The 18,486-nt window shown below is 44.7% G+C and overlaps 1 protein-coding gene across 1 annotated transcript in view; it reads left to right on the forward strand.

Moving 5' to 3' along the window:
* Positions 1-1,475: 1,475 nt before the first annotated feature.
* Positions 1,476-18,486, forward strand: part of LOC306712385 (myelin transcription factor 1-like) — a gene marked incomplete at its 3' end in the record, with an annotated part of 134,258 nt that continues 117,247 nt past the window's right edge. The window contains exons 1-2 of the mRNA XM_079181634.1: positions 1,476-1,512; positions 3,020-3,143. Of these exons, the coding sequence (XP_079037760.1) occupies positions 3,038-3,143 (106 nt within the window). The 5' untranslated portion in view covers positions 1,476-1,512; positions 3,020-3,037. The remainder of the gene's footprint in view (positions 1,513-3,019; positions 3,144-18,486) is intronic.

Here is an 18,486-nt window from a genome sequence, read left to right on the forward strand (position 1 = left end):
GAAAACTAAATGTTAGTTGCAGACCTACTGTATTTTGATAGCTATTACCAAAACCTTTGCCGCCATGTTTTAATTTTGCTAGCTGTTAACCAAAACTCTTAACCCTATAATATTCATATTCGGTCACAAACTGTAAAGAACAAACATTTGACCCTATAGTCAGGGTGGACCATTTTCTGGTTTTCCTGGACGGTATGGGCTTCAAAATCATTTTAATGGTGTGAAGAAATCTAAATATATGGGCATGGGGTAATTTTATGTAATAATTTGACAGTAAAAATTAGGTTTTATTTATAAGGATATACAAACTGTTGTTTAAAACTTCCCCCTCTTAGTCTGTTAGTCAACTTATCAGTCGTTTTGGTCTTAGACACTAAGATTTCTTTAGTTGATTAGTCATTGTTTAAATGCTTTTTTATGCCGAATGACTTATTCTAAAGAAACAAGAAGTACACCTCTGGTGAATACAAGATTTAAAGTGGTGCTTGTGTGTGATTATTTATGCAGAAACTTAGTTTTACAGATCTGTCTATTAAATCAACTAACCGATTAGTCGACAAAATGGGATGAGTTTTAGTTGACTAAGAATTTCTTTGGTGGAGGACAGACCTACTTACTCATGCCCCTTTACATTTATTTTTATAATAACAAAGTTGTAGTCTTTTATGATTTAATTACTTTGTAAAACATGTTTACTTGAGCATACATTTTGACAGCTGTGAACCAAACATTTTTACCCCATCATTTTCATATCGGGTCACAAGCTGTAAAGAACTACCCAACGGGTACAATAGTCTATTTGATGACTTTATCCTCCTCAAAGAATCTGACAGGTCAGAGATTTTCATTGTAACACTGAACCTGTCCTCTTCTCCTGCTGACCTCTGACCTTACTGGAGGGTGCAAGTGGAAAAAGTTTCCCATAGAGAGAAAAATAAATTATAGAAAAGTTAAGCTCTAAGTTCTCCTACAGATATTACAAACTATACAAACCAAAATACTTCCTCTCCTTTCTAACCCCTGCATCTTATTGGATGCTGCATGTAGATCCTCTGTCCACACGAGGGCAGACATTTTCTTCTACAAAGACAGAGCTTTGGTGAAAATGAAACCAGTTGAACCACCTCCTGTTTACTGTAAATGTTTGAGAAGTGAGCTCAGCAACAGACAGCCGACAGCATCGCGACCATGTTTTTCCTGAATGATGCGTAGCCAGTGAAACGAAATTCACTGAATCATCATTTGTTGATGAACAAAGTCCTTTTATTTCCATCATTGTTCATGAGATTCAGGGATCCCACAAACCTACACAGAACATTTTGAAGTCCCTTTGTCTTATTCAAATTCAGGCAAATGGAGGATTTGGAGACCTGACCGAGTTTCCTTTACATGCCAGCGTGTATTTGAATTGCAGGTGCTCTCCTGTGTCTGTTTGTTTAGGGAAATCACTGTAGTTCCTCACCTGTCCTCAACTCCTCCAGCGTCCAACAAACTTCAGCCGACAACATCCAGGTGAGAGTTTGTATTTGGGTTACTTGCTGTACAACTGTAGTATTTTTACAGGCTGGGATCAAATGTATGTTGTGGATATCATGCCATTATGAGTGGAGAACAGCTCATTCACACATTTTCTGGGATTATCAATTTGTAATGACTTTTTTTTGAGAGAGAGATTTTGAACCTTTGCCTCAAGCAGGTCTTGTGACTTTTTGCCAGTGGGTTATTTTTTTGGTTTGACCAGCGCCCTGAGGAAATCAGTGGTGTGAAAGTAGTAAGCTGAGAGGAGACACCAACAGAGTCACAAGGCCAGACAATGGGGAACTGTGTGTGGGACTACTGCAGTTGCCCGAGGCACAAAAGTTTGCTTAGTTTACTTTGAACTTTGTCCTGCCAGACCTCTATTGCTACTTCTTAAAATGTATTTTGGATGGGTGACATTTCTTCTTTAGCTATAAACTAAGTCTCTGCTGTAAATGCAAATGTTATTTAAGAAAAAACTTTCAACCCTAAAAAGCCCCCTTTAATGCTCTGTCTATATCAGAATACACAGAGGATAACTATTTTATTTTTCAAAATAAATGTGCAATGTGCAATGTGCTTTCTCATGGTACATGCTCAGTGGAGTTTAAGCCCCGAGCTATATTTTGGTTTGTGTGGCCTCCTTGTCTTGCGCTCCCTCTCACCCCTTTTTTTCCTTTTCCTGAATGCAATTGAGTGTCAACACTGTGACAGCATTTTTTTAAGAAAAGAGGAACTTTTTTTTATCTCTGTTGTCCTGCTCAGCTCTGCAGTTATTTTCAAGTTCAGAGAACTTTTGGGGAGGTATAGCTAAAAGTATGTGAAGAAAAGACTTTGACGAAAAGTTGCACAGACCATTGTTTAAATTGTCAGATTCTAACTTTTAAGCAGGAGTTTATTCAAAGATTTTCTTCAAAAGAGGTACGTTTTTTCTTCATGTCACTTTACACCCCTTTGAGATTTTGAAGCGCTATATCAATATTTAATATAAAGGTTTATAACACTATAATGAAATTATAAGCAGTGTGCATGTAAAACATTTGTCAAGAATTATAACCTCTCCTATGAAGACATGTTTCACATTACAACTGTGTTTGACTTTATTGTCATTCAGTATCTGTTTATACAGCAGCCTACACTCATGGGGAGTGAGATTTGTTGACAGATGCATTAATAAACACTTAAATCTGTCATCACATTATAGTTTGTTATAAACTTTATATTAACGTTTGTATGCTGCTTATAAATGCTAAGTAGGTGGACTTAAAGTAAAGTTTTTTTGCTGATGATTCTTCTTTCTCAGTAATGTACAATTTGACACTTTTCGCTTAAATCTATGGTCAGCTACATTAGTCATGTGAGAACATTGTTTTGATGGTATCAATAAATAACATCTTTTTACCAACCTGAAGACTGTATAGTGACACAACTATTAAATGTAATTTAAGTTGTCAATAAGATGGCTCCACTGTGGACTATAAAACAAAACCTGATTTTTCAGCGTTGGCCCTTCAGGCACATGGTGATGTACAGCCGGATTCTTCATCTCAAGGTCAATGGGTCATCAACAGCTGTGCTCCCTCACTCTGAACAGGCCATGAAGGATGGTGAATTCTCTGAGAAAGGTAAGACACACATCTCACTGTGTGTGTGTGTTTACTCCTCCCTCCTCTTACAACATACAACACCATATTACTGTAGTAGAACCACAACGTACAGTTTAGTCTACATCAGGGATTTATACACGCTTCATCAAGCACTTGTAGATTTCACCACTAGTTACAAGGTGTAATGAGCTTTCTGGGAACAGAAAACTGCCGAAAATGAAAATTACTCTGGAGAGTGCAGCGTTTATTCACTATTATAACTCAATGAAACTGTCTGTATGTGAGCTCACATACTGTAGTCTCTATGTATAATGGACTAGTAAACTCCTGGTGGTACAGCCTCATCCTGTAAAATGGTGAGTGGCGACTTTATGGAGAGAGGTTTGTGCAGTAGTGTCAAATACTACTGTATGTTTCATGATCCCCAAAAAACTCCAAACAGATTCAAGGCCTGATCACACCATTACGGTGTCACTAAAGTTCTGGTCCTCTGTATTGGTGACTACTTGCGGGTCTTTTTCAAACAATCAATCAAGTTTTATTTATTTATCACATTTCAAACAAATCAAATGAATTTCAAAGAGACTAATGTGTAAACATTAGACACGAGAGAGTTACCAGAGGATCTGAGGGGTGAGCTGCTGTAGCTGGCGAGCTAACTGCTACATCAACTCTTGTCTCAAAACTGTTTTAGAACTATGCTGCTTTTATGCTGCAGTTTAAACTCAGAGTTTAAACTGCAGCATAAACTGCTGAATAAAAATAGATGGTGCAACTGCAACTGATACGTTTCAATAGCTTCCTCCAGTTTGGAAACTCCAGCTCTTACTATTGCTCAACACACATTCTCATGTCAAATTTCAGTTGAACTTGATATAAAAGCATCGTGTGGATTTACGTTGTCCCTGTAAGCGAATCTAATAATTAAGGCAATTCCATTGAAATTAGTTGATTTTACAGCAAAATGTATGAAATTTATGTCCACTTCTTATATACAATCTATGAGACGGTGACTCTCTACTATTTTGGTGATATTCACTGGGTACACACACACACACACACACACACACACACCAAGAGTTCAGTATCAGACTCTTTCTCTAATGGTAATATGTAAAGGGTTAATATGAGACATTCCATGGACTTGGTGAGCTCATTAGGATGATTCTGGACCTGTATATCAACTGTCAAGTGACAGTGTTGTGATGTGGGTTGATATGAACACTTTGCCTGTGGTTAGCAGGGCTACTCACTGAAAGTGATGTTGTGGTTTCTCTAAACATGTAATTATTTGTGTAGATGTTGTTCCCTTCCTCTGTTATTATCTATGGGCTCAGAATTGTAGATTATGTTCCTTTAAGTTTGAGGGGCATCCTATTTTATATATATAGAGGCGGCTCTATTTAATTCTAGCCATAAAGAAGGAGTGACAGCTGACGTCATGTTATTCTGATGAGCTGTGAGGTTCTAACCTTCCTATTGTTTGTATATTGTGTGTGTGTGTGTGTGTGTGTGTGTGGGTGTGTGTGTGTGTGTGTGTGTGTGTGTGTGTGTGTGTGTGTTGTATGGTACACCAGTATCACCATGTGACTGACTGTCATGTGACCATAGTGTATGTATTTAAAGATGGCTTCTCTGTTGATATTACCAACTCTGAAGAAGAGCATTAGCTGGAAACGACACTTGTAGATGTGCTAATTCAATTCAATTTATTTTTGTACTGCCCAAAATCACAAATTACAAATTTGCCTCAGAGGGCTTTACAATCAGTACACATACGACATCCTCTGTCCCAGGACCCTCACATCAGAACAGGAACAACTCCCCCAAAAAACCTTTAATGCAGAGAAAAGAGGGAGAAACCTGAGGGAGAGCAATGGATACATTAAGGGAGCCACAGTGTGCGGATCTTTATTTATATTTTAAAGCTGGATAGGAAGACATGTTTGTGAATAAACTAAAGTATATTACATACAAATGGTTGAATACCTCTGCAGCGGCGACAGCTTTCGGGTTGTCCGTCCGTCTGTTTCCACGTCTGCCAGTTGGTCTCATTATGGTGAAGGAACTCCTCTTCAAATGTGGCACAAACGTCCACTTGGACTCAAGGATGAACTGATTAGATTGTGGAGGTCAAAGGTCACTGTCACCTCACAAAACACCTTTTTGGCCATAACCTAAGAATTGATATGGTAATTATGACAATTTCCCTCCAATGTAGAATAAAATGATGAAGTGAAGACATTTGTAGAAGCTATCTCATATCAAGTAATTCACTCATATGTCCAACAATGGTATAGATATGTTTTGCATTGCATTGCTCTGGGTGGAAATTAGTCGATATGGATTTTACTTTTGCTTCATCAATTTATATTATACATATATATGGTATTTTATAACAATGATGTTTTCATAGATGAAGTCTAGAAGAGAGAGGTTGGAGATGACAGGAGACATCATAGTGTGGCTGTGAGGAAATGTAGCAGAGGGGTGTGTGTGACGGGAAAACCAAGAGTAGATGTGTAATTATTTTATCCATGCAGAAGATCTGCATAACTCTACATATATTTTGTCCATTTGTGCTTTACTGAGAGCAGAAGAAGAAGAGGAGGAGACGATATAGTGCGTGGTTTGTGGTGTGCACTTATCGTAAAATAACCCTTGGACAAAGTGAGGCAGTGTTACTGCTGCTGTGCTTTTAGCAAGTACCCATCTTTACCTCAGTGTCGTTATCACCCTACTTATTATGGATTCACAAACGACACACACACACACACACACACACACACACACACACACACACACACACACACACACGAAGGAAACCGCCCCCTATAGTCATTCCAATCGACACTCGGTTTACCGCGTGTGTGTGTGCGTGTGCGTGCGTGCGCAGTAGACTGAGTTATGAGCGTGAATGGTATTTGACCATGTGCATTGTGTTTTATGAGATGAGCAGGCTTTAATGACTCTGTCACCAGTAAATGAGCTCTGATTTGTGGCACAGCTGTCGCTCCTCACTCTGATCAACTCAGGCCTTCTGGAGACACACAAACACACAGCAAATATTCCATACCCCTCACCTAAACATCCTTATGAAAGCATATATGCTCACAGTGCAGTTTGGTAGATTCTGGCACAAACACTCATTAACATGTGTTGTCGATACAGAAGGTAATTGCAATCTGAGGTTTGGTCAGAGAGAAATTACAGCTGTTCAGATGCAGGCAGCAGTAAGACATTAGATCACATAACCAATCAATACACTCCATTCCACAGAGGTACCACTGATCTATAAAGTGGAATTGGTAGTGTGGCTTTGATCCCATTTTTGTGGATCCAGTATAGGTGGAGTTATGTTTTTCATCTACACACTGTGCAGATGTAGGAGGGAGGCTCTGGTTGGGGCAGCGAGGCGATTCCTCCTGAACCAAAGAACCAATTCAACCAATTTTCCATGCATACACCCTGCTGAGATACAGGGATCAATACAATATCATAACAGTGAAGTACATTCAGAGAGATGTAAAACAAATAATGTACAGTATATGCAAGCATTCCTGGTCAATAAAGATGTTCTGATTCTGAAGTTTACATGCATTCATAACACATGAGTTTTCTGGTTGTGTTGTATGTGTTCTATCTTTGGTGATGGAACTGGCTAATGGGATCAAGCTAGCCAGATTTCTGATGGCTTTAAAGGTACAAGTTACAAGATTAGAAGCATTTCTATTGCCTCTCAACGGATCTGAACAGGGCGACTCCTGAGCCGGTGGCTTGCAGCTAATGGTGCTAACAGCGCCAACAGTACAAACTACACAAATGTTCCGACAGACACTAAGAGTTTTTACCTGAGGGGGAACCGGAGGGTGGGTGCTATGCTTCCACAATGACGCCGTTGGTCAGATAGGTGTTATCAGCTGTAACCGCTATATGAGAGCAGTGTAGAGCGGCAGCTGTGAGCTAACCAGAGGCACAGACACTAACATGCACCAAAAGCATGCGTGGGAGGCCTGGCTATGTCCACAAAGCCAGGAGCAGCTCCAATGACAACCCACAAAGAGGGAGAGTGACTTCATTATTTGCGCAGTATCAGTTTAAGTGTACGCTATATGTAGAATATTTTCACACCTTTACCAACAGCAAGGTAAAATATTGAATATATGAAAGTATTCTTGATTGATACATTTATTTAGGTGGGACTGGTTTGTAGGTGTCTAAAATAAGTCCACAGCAGTACATTGCTTTGCTCTATCCCGGGACCCTCACATTGGAACAGGAAAAACTCTAAAAAAAAAACCTTTAACGGGGAGAAAAAAGGAAGAAACCTTAGGGAGAGTAACAGAGGAGGGATCCCTCTATCAGGATGGACAGAATTGTGATAGATGTCATGTGTACAGCATGAAAAACACAAGAGTCACAACACATTCAATGCTTATGCTATAAATTATTCATATAATGAGATGTGTCCACCAGTAGACATATGGCAACACTGTTTCCACTGCGGTTGCTATTCTCGCGGGATGTCATGATATTGCGTGATTTTGTGATCTCTTGAATCCAGCTGCTTGGAAAGGTAACGTGATGTGGTCAGACATATAGAGAGAAGCTGTAGATACAGAGCAAGAGGAGGCATCCCAACCAACACAAGAAGAGGAAGAACACTGGTTACATTCTCAGTTGTTTTCACACTAGTTAACTATGACAGTATTTTGTCAACTTTTTAAATGAAAGATGAGAAAATTCAGTTTTTTTGTTTTCCTTGGGTATCCTATCCTTTGTGAGACTTGTATACCGTATTGACTGAAGTCAGGCTGGTGTTTATTTGCACCGGTTGACCTTAAAACACATGATTGTTCTCAGGATCCTTAAAGCTTCCATTTTGACAGAATTTCAGTTTGACTGTTTTGTGCTGTTTTTGTTTGTATCGCAGAAAATGATGAAATGTGATGAAGTACGGTATGGTTATTTTTAGAGCTTTTATTTTGTATAGAAAAGAATTTGTATAGTGACTTTTACCATAACCGTGATATAAAATTACACATACCTTAGTAAGATATTTTGGCCATATCGCCTACGTATGAGACCTACTTTACATCAACTTGATTATTGTTCTTTGAACATGTTTGGTAGAGTTTTTAGTTTTGGTAGACTTGTGGTCCCTGCTAAAAGCTTTGACGGAGTGTTGTTGTTATTACTTCTCACCAGCAGATGTCCCTGTTGCAGAGTATTTACTGACTTTTACGCTGTGTGTTTTCAGTGTTTTGCTTTCCAGCAGTCATCCCTCTCCTCTCCTCTTCACTGCATCAACTTACAGACAGTCAAACGGTTGCATTGATCCAGCCATCTGTCTTGTTTACTCTACAGACTCACAGCTTACTGACAGTGTAACAGGTGTGCCCTTTTCATTTCAGGGAAATGTTCAATCTTATGACGATGTATATGAAGAGAGAGAGAGAGAGAGAGTGTGTGTGTGAACTCACTGCCGTCCTGAACATTGTCAAGTTTGTAATGCTGTAGCACGTTATGCTCCCTCAGTATCGTGTTCTTTCCTTTGTGTCTTTCACTCTCTTGTCTACCTCTTTCTGTTTGTTTAGCCGTGACTCGCAGCAGCGATTCCGCTCATGTATGCTGCACCTTGTTGACTTTCGCCTCATTAGAAGGCCAAATGAATATGACGAGTTCTGACATTAGGCTACAGCTGGAACAAATGTGCCAGCCGCTCACTCTCCGGCCTTGCCAATTTCCCTCTCTCCATTTCTCGCACACACACACACGCACACACACACACAGACGTGTGCCCACTTATTTTTCAGGCAAGGGCCTGGTGGGGTTGATGGGTTTGCAACAATATTGGAAATGTAGATGGGCCTCTGTTTTGAATTGGATTGCACGCTTTGATGCAGAGACAGATTGTAAACTGTGATTTTATTAAATCCTTCATTAGGATTCATCAGTGAGATTGGATCAGAAAAAGGTCACTGTGCAGATGCGCCCCCCCACCTCTCTCCTCTTTGCTCCATCCCCCTTATATCTCTCTCTCGCTCTCTCGCTCTCTCGCTCTCTCTCTCTCTCTCCACTCAGCGAAGCATAGGCGACCCGCTCTCACCCACCATCTCTCCCTCATGCTCTCCTCTCTCTCTCTTCGCTAGCCCTTGCCCGAAACAAATTTGCGATGAAATTGGGAAAAAATTATCATCATGGGCCTGCTAGAGAAACACAAGGTGAATGTGACATTATCCTCCCCGCCCTGGACCCCCACCCTCCTCCTTTCAGCCATCTAGGCTGGCGCCAGTGGGGACGCCTGTGCCACAAATCATTTGTATACTCTCATTTCTGCAAGCGGCCCGTGATGTTGCTTACTGCTTAGCGAGCAGAAAGACGAGTGAATTGGGGGGGGGGGCAATTTGCCAGCGTGCAAGTACGTCTGTGGGAGTTGGATCTGAAATTGAGAGGGAAATTGTGCGTGCCATATGTCAAGTTCTGCAAAGGAGGTTTTCATTGTACACCTATATTGTGTGTGTGTGTGTGTGTACATGAATATGTGTGTTTGTGTGTCTTCTGTTTCAGAATGAAGCATCTGGGTTGTTTATTGAATCACCTTCGCCATTGTCTGCATTCCCTGCTATTATCACTGAAAGAGCTGCAGCCCCCCCTTAACAACAAGGAAATGTGGCTCACATATTGTCTGTAGCTAGTGTTTGGTCATCTTTGTCTCTCGCACATGTGCACACACACACATGCACACGCACACCCTTCCCCCACCCCTGCCCAGTGTGAGACATCATGATTCTTCTGGTACACTGAATACATTCTCCATGCAGTCTGAGCATTTGTCCGTGCAGGCAAACATGTGACATTACCAGGAAAGGAGTATTATTTCACCTCCAGCACAAACACGCTCACACACACACACACACACACACACACACCTGAATCCCCAGGTTCATAAAACAACCATACATTAAGTGCACGCATGCACGCACAGATGCACATTCACCTTCATGTGCACACAAACACTTTCCATGCTTGTGTGCCTCCACACCCCCCATTCTCACACACACACACACACACACACACACACACAGACAGATATCCTGACATGAACACATAAATATGCGCATACACACGCTCATACACACAAACATCACCTTCCTGCATACAAACATAAACAGTCTTATTCTCTCTCTCAACAACCATCCACCCACACATATACACACACACACCCACAGTCAGGTTCATGTGGAGTAAATATAGAGCGGAGACACTGTGGCACAGTGACCTGCAGAGGAACCCACACACTCCGCCTGCTAGTTCCACAGGGCCCCGTGCTTTCAGGAAAGCCATGCAATATTTATGTCTCAGTCACAGGGATCCACAAGGCAGGATGGTAGACGCAGCATACACATTGGAAGTGCACTGCAAGCGGCTCAGCAGGGCTCTGTTGGTATTACACAATATGAATCGTAGGTCCGCTGTGGCTTTTTGTGTTTGCTGTGTGATCTGTGAAGCGGAACAGCTTCCTTTCCCAAAGTGTGTTTCATTTTCATATTTGAGAATTCTGTTTTTGTATGGATGTTTTGTATGGATGTGTCTTAATACACTGTTACACGTGTCTGTGTGACTGCCCGTTTCATGCGAATGTGTGGTCTGGTGTTTCATGTGTTTGTATGTGTCCTCTTTACGCTCCACGGCCTGCTTTGAGAAATAGGTCCATTCCTCATTATTACCCCAAAGGCGGTCTGAGTGGGGACTGTCTCAAACATACACACACATACTCATACACACACACTCACAGAGGGAGCTCCCTGTGACCCACATTCATCAGAGCCAACCCTGTGGGGTCTCCAGGGAGCTTCAGGGGAGTCGTGCCCCCAGCATGGTGCACCGTCGCAGGGATTCAAAGATATGCAGCCCCTGAACCCTGGTGCTTCCGTCCAGAGGAACATGCTCAGTTTGAACTCTGAACGGACTCTTAAAGGATAGGTTCACATTTTTAAAGTCAATCGTAATACAATACTTGCATACCCAAATGTACATGGAAACTGTTTTTGATTGTTGCCATTGTTCCATTGATTATGAATGGAGCCGTTTATACTATATGCGCTGCATTATTGTCTGAAACGCCAGAGGGCGTACAAACAGAATGAAAAGACAGTGAGTGTAACCCATAGATATGCCCATAGACTGTAGGTGTAACCGGCAAAACGCCATAAACCAACCACCACAATGCCGAGGAGGATTGTAATTATTTGTTACCTCATATCTCATATTCATGGACTACTTTATTGCTTTTGTACAAGCTCTGTAAAATATATCCTGTAAACAATTTGATTTGGCAGCCAAATATTTTCTATAGTTTCTAAAGCATCTCAAAAAGAACTGGCCTTCTTTGTCTCAGCCCGAGACATGTAAAAAGTGTTTTTATCAGTGAACTATTTGTGACAGTCACGTGATCGCACGCAAGTAACACAAATTCAGAGATGCCCAACCAAGTGCCGCGACCACTCGCACTGGCCGTGATTACATCATTTTCTGGCGCTTGCGAGTGTATTAGTTTCAAGCAGTAGCAATGAACAGTACAGCTGAGGCTGATGAAAATAGTTCATTTTGCAGGTATCTGGTCATAAATCACTGCTAAATTCTGACCTGATTATGGCTCTAATTGAAAAGTCAGGGGATCACCAAAGTTATTACAATTCCCCCTAAAGCAGGCATTAATATGTGTACCAAATCCATGACAATCCATCCAATAGTTCCTGAGACATTTCAATACCACAATACCACAAATAATAGAAGATAGAAAAACAGACAACAGCACAGTAAGAAAAAAAGAGACTAGAGTCTAATCTTGCTGTACAGCTCTAGAACAGTTTCCTAACCAGCATTATAAAACTCAACTGTTTGAGTCTGTCCCTACTTTCTTTCTCCCTTCATTATCCATCTGAAAAAGACAGCCATTTGAATAGTTAAACCTCTGCAAGTGTAAGTTGAAAGTTAATATTGGATCACAGTTTCAGTTGGAGTTCAACGTTTTGGTGGTTAAATGCAATCTAAGTTGAGAGTAAAAACTAAACTGACATTTTACGAGATGTTTGAATTTAATCTTTATTCATTTTATGATAGTTTTAAAATGTGCAACATGATTAAAGTTAAACCATTTAATTAAAGTTAAACCATGATTTAATCTGGTTTAAATCTGAATCCTAGTTGGTGTACCCAGCCTATATGATTCATCATCAAGGGACCATGAATATATCTACAAAATGTTATGAATATATGAGCGAGTTACTGTCTGTCTTTGCATTTCAACATAAGTAATTTACTTGACTGAAATTGTACAAGGATAAAGATTTTAAGATTATTTGAGGGATTACATATTTTTTTCACCTTCATTAGATAGTTTACGACGAGGAGAGTTTGGGTGCAAGGGTGTTTATGATATGAACAAAATAAACTTATTTTCCTAACGTGCCAGCAATAAAGAGCCTGCCCTACTGACTGCACTGAGGCCCACAGCTTTCCAAAGCCCAGTCAGCAAAATGCAGAAGCCGTTCTTCAACAAATATAAATCACTGAAGCATTACGAGAGCAGTAGTCATTGAAATGCAGTTTTATGATAAGGAATTTTCAGTTTTTCATAGATGAGAGATAATGGGTGTTTGTACTAGCAATCTTCTCTTTGTGAAATGCTGTTTCTGGGAAAAAAAAGTGTTGTTTTCCGAACTTCCCCCAAGTCTCAGTCAAAAGACAAAATTTGTTTATGTCCTCATTGTGGATGTGAAACGCGTCTCTCACCAGCACACAGTGTTTTAACTGCCGCTTTGTATGAGCTCAGGTGTCACACAAAGTTGTCTTGTTTTGCAACAGAGCTCTACTTGTGACGAACTGCAAACTTTTCAACCAAGTTGGAGAATAGGCACTTTGATAGTTGAATCTTTAGTTTGCTGCCTCCTTTCTCAGTCCAGGTGGGCGCCATTGAGAGGGAAATCTCCTCTTGGAGGCTGTAAGTTTGGGGTTGTAACTCATGAACGGGATGACTTTGAAAACACACAGGCTGCCGAGTGAGTGAGTTTTGTAGACACTGAGCTCCTTTGCTGTTGCGTTCTTCAGCCCTCATGAATAATTCGGCAGCACCGCTTGTCACTGTCGTTGTTGTTGTTGTTGTTGTCGGCTGTGGTGTCACTCCTGTCTGAGTGAGACGGAGGAGACAGAGGACTCTTTACACTTCAGTCTCCTCTGCACTTCCTCTTTCATTCACAGGGAGAGGAAGCAGCGGGGCTGTGTGTCTGTATGAGAGAGAGAGAGAGAGAGAGAGAGAGAGAGAGAGAGAGAGAGAGAGAGAGAGAGAGGAATCATGGCTGCCTGTCTGGCATAATGGCCTGTTTGTGCCCCAGTATTGGTTTGAGAAGCAGGCAAGGAAGGCGCCACGGAGGTCCTAAGTGAAGAAAAACATGCTTTCTTGTTTTTCTTCCTGCATGTGTTGATATTTCAGCAGTTTTACTGGAATAGTTTGACACTTGCAAATACATGTATTCCTTTTCTCCATGAGAGTTAGATGAGAAGATTGATACCATACTGATACAGTGAATATGAAGCTAGAGCCAGCATGTGGAAACGTTTGTGGATCAATACACACATTTTTGCATTATCTGACTGACTGAAAAGAGACGGCCTTTCGATGGGGTCATTTTTATATCTACTACAACAGTCATCTCTGAATAAGAGGAAAAAATAAAGGAGAAAAGGGTGTTGATGAGAGGAGATGTTCCAATACCACTTTTTTTTAATTCTTGATTCCGATATACAGGACTGTCTCAGAAAATTAGAATATTGTGATAAAGTTCTTTATTTTGTGTAATGCAATTAAAAAAACAAAAATGTCATGCATTCTGGATTCATTACAAATCAACTGAAATATTGCAAGCCTTTTATTCTTTTAATATTGCTGATTATGGCTTACAGCTTAAGAAAACTCAAATATCCTATCTCTAAATATTAGAATATCATGAAAAAGTATACTAGTAGGGTATTCAACTAATCACTTGAATCGTCTAATTAACTCGAAACACCTGCCAGGATTTCCTGAGCCTTGAAAAACACTCAGCTTGGTTCAGTAAACTAAATCACACGTATGGGGATTATCACAATATTCTAATTTTCTGAGACAGTCCTGTATATTGTAATGTTCCACTTACGAGTCGGAGACAGAGTGAAGTCCTTGCAAGAGGTTTATTAACACAAACCGTCACTATAGTGCCGAGCAGCTCCAGCCAACATTATCCGTCTTTTTAGTCTAACAACAAACTCTTCTTCGTTGGTTCCGGTCTAACGACCTTGCTAGCTCCCGACACAGAACAGGTAACAGCAGCAACAGGTTACTAACTAACAGGGTCGCTACACTACCCTCCCACTTCAAAGTTCCTTGCCCCCAAGGAACAACTCCAGCAACGGAAACATTGTACATGAACACTCCCACACAATGCAGATGAGAAAACATGAGTACACCTTTTTAAAAAAATTTTTTTTAGGAAGATCAGGGTGGACTACCGTCACTTCCAGTGAGACCAGGGCGCATTCTTGCCCTCTCTGGAACCTAAAGTCTCACTCTTAACCATTTCCCATCCTAGATGGAACAACAAAGTCTCTGAACCGTCTCGGGGGCCTTCTCTGTCTTCGCGGCCGGCCCGCCTGGGGGGTTGTGTCCAATGGGACAGGGGGAGAGAAAGGGAGCGACTCAGATTCTGGTGGGCAGCTTCTGCCCTGGGGGTCAGGGAACCCAGACCTGGGTGTCGTGGGGTTCCTGAGTGCTGGTGACACAGGCGCCAAAGCCCCCTGCGTTCTCCCAGGGGAGCTGTCCAGGGAGTGGGCAGGGGGAAGAGGCTGCGGAGGAGGTCCACGTGCCCCCGATGCCAGTGGGGAAGAGACCCCTCTGTAAGGGGCGAGCCTGTCTCTATGGAGCACCACTCTCCTTCCCCTAGGAGGTAGCTGCACCCTGTAGACGACCTCGCCCACCCTCTCCAATACCCTGCAGGGGCCGGCCCATTGACTGTCAAGCTTTGGGCACCGGCCCTTCTTTCGCTGGGGGTTGTAGACCCAAACCAGGTCTCCCGCCTCAAAGTGCTTTCCTTTTTCCCTCACGTCGTAGTTGCGTTTTTGTCTCACGCCAGCTGCTGTTTCCGGGCAAAAACGTGGGCTGACTCGAGGCGGTCCTGCAGCCTCCGGGCATACTCGGGACCGGGGGGCGTGTCTGGGGACTCAGGTGGCCGTCCAAAGGCCATTTCTGCGGGGGTGCGGAGCTCTCTCCCCAGCATGAGGAGGGCGGGTGTACAGGATGAGGACTCCTGTACCGCAGAGCGACAAGCCATTAGCACCAAAGGCAAATGCCTGTCCCAGTCACGCTGGTGCTGAGAGGTGAGGATGGCAAGCTGCTGGCCCATGGTGCGATGGAATCTTTCCACCAGACCGTCACTCTGGGGCCGCAGGGGGGAGGTGCGAGTCTTGTGCATGCCCAATCTTTCACACATGGCCGCAAACACCTGAGACTCGAAGTTCCTCCCTTGGTCGCTGTGAATGGTCTCCGGCACTCCGAAACGGCTGAACATGCCTCCCACCAGGGCCTCTACGACTGTCTCTGCCTCCTGGTCTGGGATGGCGTATGCCTCTGGCCATTTCGTGAAGTAGTCTATGGCGGTGAGGACGTAGCGGTTGCCTCCGTCTGAGTGAGGCAGCGGACCCACCACATCCACAGCCACCCTTTCCATCGGTGTCCCCACTGGAAACTGCTGCAGTGGAGCGTGGGAGCGACCTGGGGGACCCTTTCTTGCCATACAGGGGTCACAGCGGCGGCAAAAGTCCTCCACGTCCCTCCTGCACTGTCCCCAGTAGAAGCCTTGACAGAGGCGACGGAGTGTTTTAGAAACACCAAAATGTCCAGACCCTGCAGCTCCATGCATGGCTTCCAGCACCCTCCCGCAGGTCCTTGGGGACCACCATCTGCCACCTTTCCTCCCCTGTTGCTGGTTCCTTCCACGCCCGCTGCAGCAGGCCCTGACTCAGGCGCAGAGATCCAAACTGAGACCAAAACCCTTTAGTTGCTTTGGAGGACACTGCCACCTCTTCCCACGGTGGCCGCCGCTGTGCCTCCACCCACTGCAATACCGGCTGTAAGTCCGCGTCCTGCACCTGGTGTTGTTTCCACTCTGCCCAGTCCACTGTCTGCAGCTCCCGGCATATGAACTCCACCCGTCGAACTGCAGCACAGCCTCCTTCCTCTTCACACAGTTCTTTCTCGCGGGTCTCCCTCCGCTCGCAGTAGCGGCACCCGTCTGCGGCACATGGGCGGCGTGAGAGTGCGTCTGCATTAGTGTGGCGTGCTCCTGCCCGCTGCTCCACGTTGAAGTCGAAAACCTGGAGGTCCTCCAACCACCTGGCCACCTGCCCCTCCGGCTCCTTGAATGTCATGAGCCACTGCAGGGCAGAGTGGTCCGTCCTCACCGTGAATGGCAGGCCACACAGATAGTACTTGAAGTGCCTGATTGATAGCACCACTGCCAAGAGCTCCCTGCGGGTGACGCAGTAGCGCCGCTCAGCTTTGTTGAATGCCCGGCTGAAGTACGCCACCACTCGCTCTCCCTCGGGTCCCGCTTGGGACAGCACTCCTCCGATGCCCACCCCGCTAGCATCCGTGTCCAGTGTGAAGGGCAAGCTGGGGTCGGCTGGGGCAAGCACTGGAGCCTCACTCAGGGCGCATCGAAGGCTGCTGAACGCCGTCTGGCATTGCTCCGTCCACGAAAAGTCTCTGTCCTTCTGCAGCAGCTGAAACAGGGGCGCCGCAGTGCAAGCAAACCCTCGTACAAACCTCCTGTAGTACGAGGCCAGGCCCAAAAAACTCTTCACTTGTTTTTGGTTGGTGGGAATGGGCCAGTCGGCGACTGCCTGCACCTTTTCCCGCATGGTGCCGATGCCTTCACCCCCCACCCTGTGTCCCAAAAAAGATACCTCTCTCTGCATGAAGTGGCACTTATCCGGGTGCAGCTTCAGGCCTGCTGCTCTGATCTTTCCCAGCACCACCCGTAGCGATGCCAGTGCGTGCTCGAATGTGTTACCATGAACCAGGATGTCGTCCAGGTAAACCAGGCACTGCTGACGGGGGACCCCTTCCAACACCTTGTCCATCAACCTCGCGAAGGTGGCAGGGGCATTACAAAGTCTAAAACTCAGGACTTTGAACTGCCACAGTCCCCGTCCGGTGCAGAAAGCTGTTTTGGGGCGGGCTTCGGGGGCAAGTGGCACCTGGTAATACCCACTGCGGAGGTCCAAGGAGGAGAACCAAGAGGACCCAGAGACCAGGTCCAGAGACTCGTCAATGCGGGGTATTGGGTATGAATCCTTCTTGGTTACTCCATTTACAGGCCTGTAGTCAGAGCAGAGTCGCCAGCCGCGTATTTTCTTTGGAACCATGACAACTGCTGCTGCCCAGGGGCTGTCAGAAGGCTCGATGATCCCCGCCTGCAGCATGCTCTCGACCGCTTCATCACAAGCCTGCTGGCGAGCCAACGGGAGGCGGCGTGGGCGGCACTTGATAGGTCGCGCGTCCCCTGTGTCAATCTCATGCTGTACTAGATGAGCCTACCTCGTCCTCACTCTTGGCGAAACTGCCTTGAAACTCTCGCAGAAGCTGCCACAGCTGTTCCTGCTGCTGAGGATGTAGGCCGCCACAGTTCTTGCTCCACACCTCCCTTACCGCAACCAGAGTCCCCTCCTCCTCCTCCTGGTACAACCCAGGCGGGGTTGGGGTTGCGTAGGCCATGGTGGGGTCAGATGGGGAAGAGGCACCCCGGGTGGGTTCCTCTGGGAGGCAGGTGATGGTTGGAAGGTTGCCGGACACAGTCTCTGGGGTAGAGGCACCCCTTGTGGGTTCCTCTGGGAGGCAGGCGATGGGTGGAAGGTTGCCGGATACCGTCTCTACCGCACTTGCGGATGGTGTGAGAGGTCTGGGAGGAGGCGCAGCAGGGATATGGGTGGTGGTCATAGAGATAGCCGGCCCCCCTTGGAACCTCACTGTGCCTCGTTGCAGGTCCAGCTGGCAGCCTGTGGCCTTCAAAAAGTCCAAACCCAGAATACATGAATCCTGCACTGAAGCTATCCACACCCGGTACCGTACAGTCATCCCCCCCACAGATATAGTCAACAGACATATGCCTCTCATGGGTGCCAGCTCTCCGGTCACCGTGCGCAATCGCACAGCGGTGGGGTCGAACAGAGTTCCGTCCGGGACCATATCCGGCCTCACCAACGTTACTGTTGACCCTGTGTCCACTAGTGCAAAACAGGGCACTCCTTCCACAGTGACAGGGAC

The sequence above is a fragment of the Pholis gunnellus genome, assembly GCF_910591455.1.
Source record: "Pholis gunnellus genome assembly, chromosome: 2".
In the NCBI taxonomy this organism is placed as follows: Eukaryota; Metazoa; Chordata; class Actinopteri; order Perciformes; family Pholidae; genus Pholis; species Pholis gunnellus.